A 12,440-nucleotide genomic window follows, 5' to 3' on the forward strand; every position below is an offset into this window, starting at 1 on the left:
AAAAGAATATCATAACATTCAATTTTTCTAAAGATAAAATCCTGACTAGTGAAGAAATGAAGATCAAAAGTAAGATGGTTACATGTGAATATATTTTAAAAACTTGTTAGTCTATAAATGCCAAAAGGAAAGCAAGGATATAGGAAACATCTGTATGACATTTATAAGTTATAAAGAGATACTAATCATAATATAGAGAGACCTAATGGAAGTATATAGTCAGTACACTAAATCTTCCGGATGAGGCATCTAATTATTAGAATATAGTTTAAATTCTTTGGCCTGCAGGGCCCTAATGATCTAGTCCCGCCTACCTCTCTGATCTCATTTGTGCTTTTCTCCCACTGGTTTTCCATCATCCAACCACCCTGACCTTTTATCAGTTCCAAGAATACACCAAACACTTTCCCTTGGAAACATGAAGCTCTTCTCCTCCTTGGGCTTTTGCATATGCTGCTGGTTACCTGTCTGGAAAACTCTTTTCCTTACTCTTCGCATGGCTAGCTCTTCTGTCTTCAAGTCTCAGGTCTACCTTACCTGAGATCCCTATCAAAAGTGAATCCCCCTGATAATGTATTTCAGCACCCTGTCATCTTCCTTAGAGCACTTACCACCTTTTGTACTTACTTTTGAAAATCTCCCTCATTAGACCATTGAATAATGTAAGTCTCACTCACCCCATATTCCCAAGGCCAAGTACCGGGAAAACAACCATGCTCAATAAATATTTGTTGAATGAAAAAAAAAAAAAAATCCATGAAAACCCAAGCATCAGATAATAAGGGAAAGACCCAATTATGCTATATATATATATATACATGTATATATATATATATATACGTATATATATATATATACATACATATATATATATATACGTATATATATATATACACATACATATATATATATATATATATATATATATTTTTTTTTTTTTTTTTTTTGGAGACGGAGTCTCGCTCTGTCACCCAGGCTGGAGTGCTGTGGCCGGATCTCAGCTCACTGCAAGCTCCGCCTCCCGGGTTCACGCCATTCTCCTGCCTCAGCCTCCTGAGTAGCTGGGATTACAGGCGCCGCCACCTCGCCCGGCTAGTTTTTTGTAGTTTTTAGTAGAGACGGGGTTTCACCGTGTTAGCCAGGATGGTCTCGATCTCCTGACCTCGTGATCTGCCCGTCTCGGCCTCCCAAAGTGCTGGGATTACAGGCTTGAGCCACCGTGCCCAGCCCAATTATGATATATTAAGACAGGAAAATATTATATAACATTCAGATTGACCAGTGTGAAGGTAGTATATGTCTATATGAAATGACGGTAAATGAAAAAAATAGGCCACAAAATAGTATGTACATGTATCATACAACTATATAAGGAAAGTATATATACATTCAAAATGATTAGAAAATAACTCGGTGTAATATAAATAGGTTTTAACAATTAGCAGGCTTTTTGTTTAAAAAAAAAAACAAAGCAGGTTTCTGGCTGGGTGCAGTGGCTCATGCCTATAACCTCAGTACATTGGGAGGCTGAGGTGGGAGAACTGCTTGAGGCTAGGAGTTCCAGATCCCACCTCTTAAAAAAAATAGCAGGGTGTGGTGGCATGCACCTGTGGTCCCAGCTACTCAGGAAGCTGAGGCAGAAGGATGGCTTGAGCCCAGGAGTTTGAGGCTGCAGTGAGCTATGATTGTGCCACTGTACTCCAGCCTGGGTGACAGAGAAAGAAGAAAGAAAGAAAGAAAGATCCTAACAATAATATTGTATAAAATCAATATTGTGGAAAAGTGATTTTAAAATATTAGGTGAAAAAATACAGCATAATATTACATGTACATCATGATTATAACTAAGCCAAAGTAAATACAGATTGAAAAAAGATATAGAAATAAAAATGTTGGCCGGGAGTGGTGGCTCACGCCTGTAATCCCAGCGCTTTGAGAGGCTGAGGCAGGCAGATCACAAGGTCGAGAGATCGAGACCATCCTGGCCAACATGATGAAACCCCGTCTCTAGTAAAAAGACAAAAATGAGCTGGGCATGGTGATGCATGCCTGTAGTACTAGCTACTCAGGAGAGTGAGGCAGGAGAATGGCTTGAACCCGGGAGGCAGAGGTTGCAGTGAGCCAAGATCGTACCATTGCATTCCAGCCTGGCGACAGAGCGAGACTAGGTTCCAAAAGAAAAACCACAAGAAATAAAAATGTCTATTGCATCTTGCATCAAGGTGATAAAATTATGCATAAAAATTGTGTTTAAAAAATTTTTAGGGTTGTTGGTCTTTTAAAAATAATATTTTATAATGGGAAATAGCCAAAAATAAGTAAAGAAGTAAAAATCACTCATCTCATCACCTAATTAATAACTGAACAATATTTTGAGTAAATATTCTTCGTCCTTTTCACTAATATAGGCAAGAATATACATAAAACAAAATTAGAGTGACACTACACATATGATTTATAACCTGTTTGTTTTCATTACCAATATATCATAAATATTTTCCCAGGCTATAATGGCTTAATAATAAACTTTCAAAAACATTTTAAACAACAAGGTAACATTAGTGGTACACATTAGTGGACTGAGCATGGCAAAAGGAATAGACCCAGAGCCCAAATCCATATTAACCTGCAACTGTTTTCTTTTTTTTTTTTTGAGATGGAGTTTTGCTCTTGTTGCCCAGGCTGGAGTGCAATGGTGCGATCTCGGCTCACAGCAACCTCCGCCTCCCGGGTTCAAGCCATTCTCCTGCCTCAGCCTCCGGAGTAGCTGGGATTACAGGCATGCGCCACCACATCCGGCTAATTTTGTATTTTTAGTAGAGATGGGGTTTCTCCATGTTGGTCAGTCTGGTCTTGAACTCCCGACCTCAGGTGATCCGCCCGCCTCGGCCTCCCAAAGTGCTAGGATTACAGGCGTGAGCCGCTGCGCCCCACCAACCTGCAACTGTTTAAGTTGAACACTTAGCACGTCTAAGGTTCAACTACTATATCAATAAAACAAAGCAAATACTGAAAGAAGATGAGGAATGATGCTTCTTTACAGCTATTATGAAGTATGATAAATGTAAAGAAACAATGCAGGAGAGTGAAAGAATGAAATATACTGACAAATCCTAACTCACAGAATTGTCTCCCAAGCACTCCATCAGACTGATAACATACAACTCACACCATATCCCCAGGAGAAGTCCGAGCTTCCTTCAGTAGATATCCCTGCGCCTGAATAACTTGGAAAAGCAGACAGTGAATTCCCAGTGTCGGCTGATGTAAAAGATGATTCTCTTGTGATGTCAGACTTGCTAAAGGCACAATTTGGGAGGAGGAGAGAAAAAAGAAAATTTTTCATATGTCCTCAAGTTTCTGTAGCATTAACTACTCAGTAACTTACTAGGTGATAAACATGTGTACAAATATATCCACATAGGCAAAAATAAATGAAGAGCTTGAAATTCGAGCATCATGGAAAAGTCCTAATTCCTATAGAATTGATGGTGTCATTCCAAATAATTCTAGTCATAGTTTACAATGAATACTTCAACATCTCACCTATGACATACTCTTTTTTTTTTTTTTTTTGAGACAGAATCTCATGCTGTCACCCAGGCTAGAGTGCAGTGGCACGATACTGACTCACTGCAACCTCAGCCTCCTGGATTCAAATGATTCACTTGCCTTAGCCTCCCAAGTAGCTGGGACTACAGGTGTGCACCACCACACCCAGCTCATTTTTGCATTTTAGTAGAGAAGGGGTTTCACCATGTTGCCCTGGCTGGTCTTGAACTCCTAAGCTCAGGCAATCTGCCCACCTCGGCCTCCCAAAGTATTTGGATTTACAGGCGTGAGCCACCGTACCCAGCTTATAACATACTCTTGACAACTAAAGACATTTCAAAAATGCTAATAGTAGTATCTGATCTTGTATGGCACTTTTTATTTTTTATTTTTTGAGACGGGGTCTCGCCCTGTCACCCAGGCTGGAATGCAGTGGTGCAAACTCAGCTCACTGCAACCTCTGCCTCCTGGGTTCAAGTGATTCTCCCTCTTTAGCTTCCCAAGTAGCTGGGACTACAGGTGCGTGCCACCATGGGCAGCTAATTTTGTTTGTACTTTTGATTTTGTTTTTTTTGAGATGGAGTCTCACTCTGTTGCCCAGGCTGGAGTGCAATGGCGTGATCTCGGCTCACTGCAACCTCCTCCTCCTGGGTTCAAGTGATTCTCCTGCCTCAGCCTCCCGGGTAGCTGGGACTACAGGTGTGAGCCACCATGCCCAGCCAATTTTTGTATTTTTAGTAGAGACTGGGTTTTGCCATGTTGGCCAGGCTGGTCTTGAACTCCTGACCTCAAGTGATCTGCCTACCTCAGCCTCCCAAAGTGCTGGGACTACAGGTGTGAGCCACCGTGACCAGCCCTTTTTTTTTTTTTTTTTTTTTTATTTTTGGTAGAGACAGAGTTTTGCCATATTGCCCAGGCTGGTCTTGATCTCCTGAGTTCAAGCAATCCACCCGGCTTGGGTTCCCAAAGTGCTGAAACTACAGGTATGAGCCATTACACCCAGCCTATGATTATATAATATTTTTTTTTTTATCACACATTGCATCTCAGACACTAATTGAAGTTCTGAGAGACTGAAGAACCATCTTCCCTGTTCTATTACTTAAAATAACTACAGCTAATATTTACTCAGCATTTATTACATGCCAAGCATTGTGCCAAGTTTTACATACATTATCTCATTAATATTTGCAACATCCCGTAAGACGGGGTCCCGAACCCTGGGGCCATAGACCAATGCTGGTCTGCAGCCTGTTAGGAACTGGGCTGCAGAGCAGGAGGTGAGTAGGGGGTGAGTGCATGAAGCTTCATCTGTATTTACAGCAGCTCCCCATGGCTCACATTACCACCCGAGCTCCGCCTTCTGTCAGATCAGTGGTGGCATTAGATTCTCACAGGAGCACGAACTGCTCATGCAAGGGATCTATGTTGTGCATTCTTATGGAAATCTAATGCCTGATCATCTGTCACTGTCTCCCATCTTCCCCGGATGGAACTGTCTAGTTGCAGGAAAACAAGCTGTAAGGCTCCCACTGATTCTACATTATGGTGAGTTGTATAATTATTTCATCATATATTACAATGTAAACATAATAGAAATAAAGTGTATAATAAATGTAATGCACTTGAATCATCCTGAAACCATCCCTCACCCCACCACATAGTCCATGGAAAAACTATCTTCCACAAAACCGGTCCCTGGTGCCAAAAATGTTGGGGACTGCTGCTATAAGATATACTATTATCAGGTAAGTAATTTGCCCAATGTTACTCAGCTAATAAGTTACAGGACCAGGATTAAAAATCAGATGTTGGACTCCTCCTGAGTCCATGTTCTTTTTTATTTATGTTATGCTATTTTATTGTTTGTTTTTTATAATCTTGCTCTTTCTGATATTTATTTAATTTGTGTTTTTTCTTTCTTTTTTTTTTTTTTGAGATGGAGCCTTGCTCTGTAGCCCAGGCTGGAGTGCAGTGGCGTGATTTCGGTTCACTGCAAGCTCTGCCTCCCAGGTTCACGCCATTCTCCTGCCTCAGCCTCCCGAGTAGCTGGGACTACAGGCACCCACCACCATGCCTGGCTAATTTTTTTGTATTTTTAGTAGAGACGGGGTTTCACCATGTTAGCCAGGATGGTCTCGATCTCCTGACCTTGTGATTCACCTGCCTCGGCCTCCCAAACTGCTGGGATTACAGGTGTGAGCCACTGCACCTAGACCAATTTATGTTTTTTCTTGAAACAAGGTCTCGCTCTTTCACCTAGGCTGGAGTATAGTAAGTAAACACAGTAAGCTGTGTTTATACCAGTAAGTGTAACCCGGGAGGCAGAGCTTGCATTGAGCCGAGACAGAGGCCTGACCTCGTGATCTGCCCGCCTCGGCCTCCCAAAATGCTGGGATTACAGGCATGAGCCACCGCGCCCAGCCTAATTTTATGTGTAAACACAGCCTGGACCTTCTGGGCTCAAGCAATCCTCCCACGTCAGCTTCCGTAGTAGCTGGGACCACAAGTGCACATCCCCACACTTGGCTATGTTTTTTTTGTTGTTGTTGTTTTTGTAGAGATGGGGTTTGCCATGTTGCCCAGGCTGGTCTTAAACTCCTGGGCTCAAATGATCCTCCCACCTTTTGGCCTCCCATAGTGCTGGGATTATAAGTACTGCGCTCTATGTTCTGTTTTTTGTTTGTTTGTTTTTTCACTCTAATCCCATGGCAGATTATCCATGTTCTTAACTACTTTATAATACTACTTCTCAAAGGTTATGAAAATATGTATGATGTTCTCATTAGCTGTTTCAGAATGAAAACTAAGTGGTACTGAAAACATGACAAAAATTCTTGCTTTGTTTTCATTAGCACGAGGCTTGACACCAATCCTAAGCCAAAAAACAAAACCGTTGCCATGAGCAAATGCAAAAGTATTATTACCTTTGGGAACTTGTGTCTTTCTCATGACTGTCACTGGTGGGGGAAACGTCCTCCAGTTTCTCAGGAGGGGGACGAGGGTTAAGAGCATGTTTTGTTATTCCTTTCCTATGAAACACAAAACAAAGTTATATTTCCTGTATAAAAAAATACATACAATTCAATAATTTAATCTAGAAGTCACAGTCACCTACTTTCTCTGCTCTGGAACTGCACTGTTTGATATGGTAGCCACCAGTGGTTAAAATGTGGCTAGTCAGAATTGTGTTTTAAGTGTAAAACACATTGGATTTCAAGAAGAATTTGCAATACCTCATTAATTATATTATCTTTTTTTTTTTTTTGAGACAGTCTTGCTCTGTCGCCCAGGCTGTAGTGCAGTGGCGCGATCTCGGCTCACTGCAAGCTCTGCCTCCTGGGTTCACGCCATTCTCCTGCCTCAGCCTCCCGAGTAGCTGGGACTACAGGCGCCCACCATCACGCTCAGCTAATTTTTTGTATTTTTAGTAGAGACGGGGTTTCACCGTGTTAACCAGGATGGTCTCGATCTCCTGACCTCATGATCCACCCGCCTCGACCTCCCAAAGTGCTGGGATTACAGGTATGAGCCACCGCACCCGGCCTAATTATATTATCTTGATTACATATTAAAATGATAATATTTTGGATATATTGGGTTAAACAAAATATATTCTTAAAATTAATGTCACTACAAGTTGAAAATATAGTAGATATCACCACACACCAATTAGAACAGCTAAAATTAAAAATAATGATAACACAAAATGCAGGCATGGGTGTGGAGAAACCAGATGTCTCATACATTGCTGGCAGGAATGTCAAATGGTATAGCCATTCTGGAATAGTTTGACAGTTTCTAATAAAACTAAACATATGCATTTACCCAGAGCCCTAGCAGTTGCACTCTTGGACATTATGCCTAGAGCAATGAAAACTTACATTCATACAAAAATCTGTATACAAATGTTCACAACAGCTTTATTTACAATTGAAAAAAATAACTGGAAACAACTCAAATGTCCTTTAACATTGATATTTCCACATAATGGAATATTATTCAGCAACAAAAAGAAATAAACTATTGATACATGCAACAACTTGGATGGATCTGAAGGGCACCATGCTTTTTAGTGCAAAATGCCAAAGCCAATAGAAAAACCATTAAATACTACAGTTTACCTTGAACAACACACGTTTAAACTGTGTGAGCCCATTTATATGCAGAATTTTTCAATAAATATATTGGAAAATTTTTTGGAGATTTGCAACAATTTGAAGAAACTCAACAGATGAACCATGTAACCTAGAAATATCGAAAAATTTCAGAAAAAGGTATGTCATGAATGTGTAAAATATGCATAACTACCAGTCTATTTTTGTGTTGACTATGTTATTAGTAAGGCTTCTAGTTAACAGCAGGCTATTAGTAGTTAAGTTCTGGGGGAGTCGAAATTTAAACGTGGATGTTTTACTGTACAGGGGGTTGATACCCCTAACCCCTGCATTGTTTAAGGGCCATTTATATAATGGTATATTGGACAACACTATAGTGGTAGAGAACAGATTAATAGTTGCCATGGATGAAGACAAGAGTGGATATAACTACAAAGAGATAGGGATACCCAATGAAGTTCCTTGGTGGTGATGAAACAGCTATCTTGATTTATAGTCATATTTGCAGTAATCTGTAAATGGGACCAACTTGCATAGAAAGAACTATGTACACACATACCCATGCACAGGAGTGGATGTAAAAACTGGATAAGGTCTGTAGGTCTAGTTAACAGTATTGTACCAATGTCAGTTTCCTGGCTTTGAAATTATACCACAGTTACATAAGATGTCATCATTGGGGGAAGATGAGTGAAGGGTTCATGGGACTCTTAGTACTATTTTTACAACTTCCTGTGAGTCTACAATTATTTCAAATTAAAAAGGTAAAAAAATTTCACTTTTATTTTTTGAGATGGGGTCTTGTTGTGTTGTCCAAACTGGAGTACAGTGGTGTGGTCATAGCTCACTGCAGCCTTGACCTCCTGGGCTCAAAGGATTCTTCTGTCTCAGCCTCCTGTGTAGCTGAGACTACAGGTGCTCACCACCACACTTGGCCAATTATTTAATTTTTAATTTTTTTTTTTAGAGATGGGGATCTTGCTATGTTGCTCAGGCTGGTCTCTAACTCCTGGCCTCAAATGATCCTCCTACCTCTGCCTCCCAAAGTTCTGGGATTCAAAACATGAGCCACTGCACTCGGCCAATTTCACCTTTCTTTTTTAATGTGACCACCTGAAAATTTTAAATTACATATGTGGCTTATATCATATTCGTATTGAATATTGCTGCTCTAGAGACTCCAATGTGTGCACTGGATTAAGCTATGGGGTCAATCATTATATGTTCCAGTAATCCATGGGGTCAATCAATATATGTTCCTAGTAATCTATGGTAGACTTTCCTCACAAAATTCTGTAGTCAAATAAATTTAGCAATTGTAATAGGTTAAACAAAGTTGCACAGGTCTTTTTACAAGAGGTCTTCCAGGTCTTTAATATGCAAATGTATGTCATAAATCTCAAATACTCTTATTTCAAAGGAAACTAAGGCACAGAAAGATTAAATAACCTGCTTAAGGTCACATGGTTAGTAAGTGATGAAGCCAAGATTCAAATTCTAGTAGTCTGGCTCTCAGAGGAAGGCCTCTAGAAGGAAATGAAGCGTTGGAGATTTTAGTGAATTGTATCATTGTTCTATACAAAGATAAAGCTAAGAGTCCAGTCAGTGGAGCTTGCACTTTAAATTATTTCTCAAATTGTGGAGATCAATTTGTGCAGAGTCATCTGTATGTCTCTCATTCAGTGATCCTACAACCAAGAGTTTGTCTTTGAAAAAGTGGAAAGGATCATAAATACAAATTCAAGCTATGAAATAGAGACTTAAGACATTTTTTTAGTCTGCCAGGGAAATCTGAATTGACAATTAGATGATAACAAAGAAATATCATTAAATTTAATAATAGCACTATGACTACATACAAAAAGTCCATAATTTTTAGAGATACATAATGACATATATAGGAGTGAAATGGCAGTATCTGCGGTTTTGCTTTCCTTATTTCACAGACAGGCACAGAGAAGTTAAGAAAGGGATAAGGAGGCTGGGCATGGTGGCTCAAGCCTGTAATCCCAGCACTTTGGGAGGCTGAGGCGGGCAGATCACATCCTGGTTAACACGGTGAAATCCTGTCTCTACTAAAAATACGAAAAATTAGCCGGGTGTCGTGGCGGGTACCTGTAGTCCCAGCTACTTGGGAGGCTGAGGCAGGAGAATGGTGTGAACCTGGGAGGCGGAGCTTGCAGTGAGCCGAGATGGCGCCACTACACTCCAGCCTGGGCAATAGAGCAAGACTCCGTCTCAAAAAAAAAAAAAAGAAAAAAGAAAAAAGGATAAGGAAGATAGATGAAGCAAACATATTAACTTTGTTAACTGCTGAATGTGGGGTGACAGGTAGTTCATGATACTATTCTCTATATGTTTATGTTTGAAATTTTTCATTAAAAAATATTAAGCTGTATGTTGAAAATCATTCCTTTCCCAAACTCTTTTCAACAATTATAATTTTTAATGGTTAGGTAGAAAACTAAAGTTATTGCTTCAAAGCAGGTTATCATTATTATAACATCTAAAGTAAAAATTGCTTTGAATTTGCTCCCATTTAGATACATTTTATCTTCATTATTCACTTCATCCTGACTCCAGTTACAGAATCATCTTTTGGGCCTTATAGGGAGTATCAAATCAACAATCAAGAACAAGTAGGCCAGGCGCAGTGGCTCCACATCTATAATCCCAGCACTTTGGGAGGCCAAGGCAGGCAGATCGCTAGAGTTCAGGAGTTCAAGACCAGCCTGGGGCGAAACCACATCTCTACTAAAAAATACAAAAATTAGCTGAGCATGTAGTCCTGCAACTTGGGAAGCTGAGGTGGGAGAATCACTTGAACCTAGGAGGTGGAGGTTGCAACTGAGCCAAGATGGCACCACTGCACTCCAACCTGTGTGACAGAGAACTCTGTCTCAAAAACAAAAAACAAAAAACAAAAAAAAAAAAAAACAGAAAGAAAACTGGTATAACTATCCTAGTTAATAATAATTCTGGCCCAATAACTGCCTATCATTTTTTTCCATACAAGATTTTTTTTAAACTTTCAGAATGGTTGGAATTAATCATAAAAGCAGATTTTTAGCTAAACCTCAGTCACTTTATTGGGAAACGACTGTTTAAGTAGAAACAACACATTCCAAATCTAAGAGATGACTGTTTCTTCTTCCTAGTTCCCAAAGAGTTTACTAGGAACTAAACTGCTACCATGTAGAAGTCTTGTTCCTTAATAAATAATAAGCTTCTAAAAGGCAAAGAGAGGTTTCAGACTTATTTTCTTTGTATGCCTAGTGTATCCCAAGTAAAAGTGGGAAGGGACAAGAAAAATACCATTTATTGAGGATGTATATGTGTCAAGCTCCACACCATCATTTTATTCGTATTTTATTTATTTTTTTGAGACAGAGTCTTGCTCTGTCGCCCAGGTTGGAGTGCAGTGGCGTGATCTCGGCTCACTGCAACCTCCGCCTCCCAGGTTCAAGTGATTCTCATGCCTCAGCCTCCCAAGCAGCTGAGATTACAGGCATGTGCCACCATGCCCAGCTAATTTTTTGCACTTTTAGTAGAGACGGGGTTTCACCATGTTGCCCAGGCTGGTTTTGAACTGAGCTCAGGCAATCGCTCGCCTTGGTCTCCCAAAGTGCTAGGATTACAGGCGTGGGGGCCCACACCATCATTTTAAATAAGCTTTTGGATAAGGTCTTATTCCTATATTACAGAAATGAAGGCTCAGTGACGTAGTAATTTGCCTAAGTCACGTGGCTGGAAGAGAGCCTAGTCAGAAACTCAAGAATGACTCAAAATATCACGCTTGCAATTATCATGTATGTGTATGATAATTAACAATATTTAATCAATACATTAAATTAAATTTAATTAGTTAATATTTAATACATATTAACGGTTAATAATACATTTATGGTTGCTAAAATTACATAGCTAAATGAAGGGGAAAAGTTAATATTTAATTAATAAATTTACTTATAGGTAATATGTAATTAATAGATTTATGGTTGCTAAAATATAGTTCCATGAAGGAAAAAAAATTGAAATTTGGGGTTAAAACCCAAGTTCAACTCCTGAGTTTTTTGGCTATATAATCTTAAAATGTGTAACATTTCTGATATAATTTCACCTCCTGAAAGACTGAAGATAATCATACCCACTTTATAGAGTTGTTAAGAAGATCAAAAAGTGAAGTCAGCTGGGCATGGTGGCTCAAGCCAGCATTTTGGGGGGCCAAGGTAGGAGAATAGCTCGAGTCCAGGAGTTTGAGACCAGCCTGGGCAACATAGTGAGACCCTGTCTCTACCAAAAAAAAATTTTGTTTAAATTAGCCAGTTGTGGTGGTGTGCACCTGTAGTCCCAACTACTCGGGAGGCTACATTGTGAGGATCACCTGAGCCTATAGGTGGAGGCTGCAGTAAGGAAGGATTGCACCACTGCCCTCCAGCCTGGACAACAGAGCAAGACCCTGTCTCCAAAAAAAAAAAAAAAGTGAAGGCCCTTTTGGAAGTGTAAAGCATTAATAAATGTATGACACTATTATTACTTTCTAAATTATTATACAACACTTTAATCAGGGTAGCGGGATGGCTCTTTTTTATTATTTATTTATTTATTTATTTATTTATTTTGAGACGGAGTTTCACTCTTGTCACCCAGGCTGGAGTGCGGACGGCGTGATCTCCACTCACTGCAACCTCTGCCTCTCGGGTTCAAGTGATTCTCCTGCCTCAGCCTCCCAAGTAGCTGGGATTACAGGCGCCCACCACCACGCCCGGC

The 12,440-nt window shown here is 39.9% G+C and overlaps 1 protein-coding gene across 3 annotated transcripts in view; it reads right to left on the minus strand.

Annotated features, from left to right (window-relative positions):
- Nucleotides 1-12,440, minus strand: part of FAM149B1 (family with sequence similarity 149 member B1) — an 82,188-nt gene that overhangs the window by 68,704 nt on the left and 1,044 nt on the right. For 2 of the 3 annotated variants that reach the window (XR_004060045.1, XM_010373088.2), the window contains exons 2-3: nucleotides 6,480-6,584; nucleotides 3,170-3,299 (exon numbers count right to left, since the gene is read on the minus strand). Coding sequence is in view for 1 of the 3 variants with exons in the window: in XM_010373088.2 (XP_010371390.1) it covers nucleotides 3,170-3,299; nucleotides 6,480-6,584 (235 nt within the window). In the remaining 2 variants the exon portion in view is untranslated. Of the gene's footprint in view, nucleotides 1-2,626; nucleotides 2,642-3,169; nucleotides 3,300-6,479; nucleotides 6,585-12,440 lie in introns of those variants that run through there. The other variant, XM_030940761.1, reaches the window with a different exon arrangement.

Source organism: Rhinopithecus roxellana, chromosome 11 (assembly GCF_007565055.1).
Source record: "Rhinopithecus roxellana isolate Shanxi Qingling chromosome 11, ASM756505v1, whole genome shotgun sequence".
In the NCBI taxonomy this organism is placed as follows: domain Eukaryota; kingdom Metazoa; phylum Chordata; class Mammalia; order Primates; family Cercopithecidae; genus Rhinopithecus; species Rhinopithecus roxellana.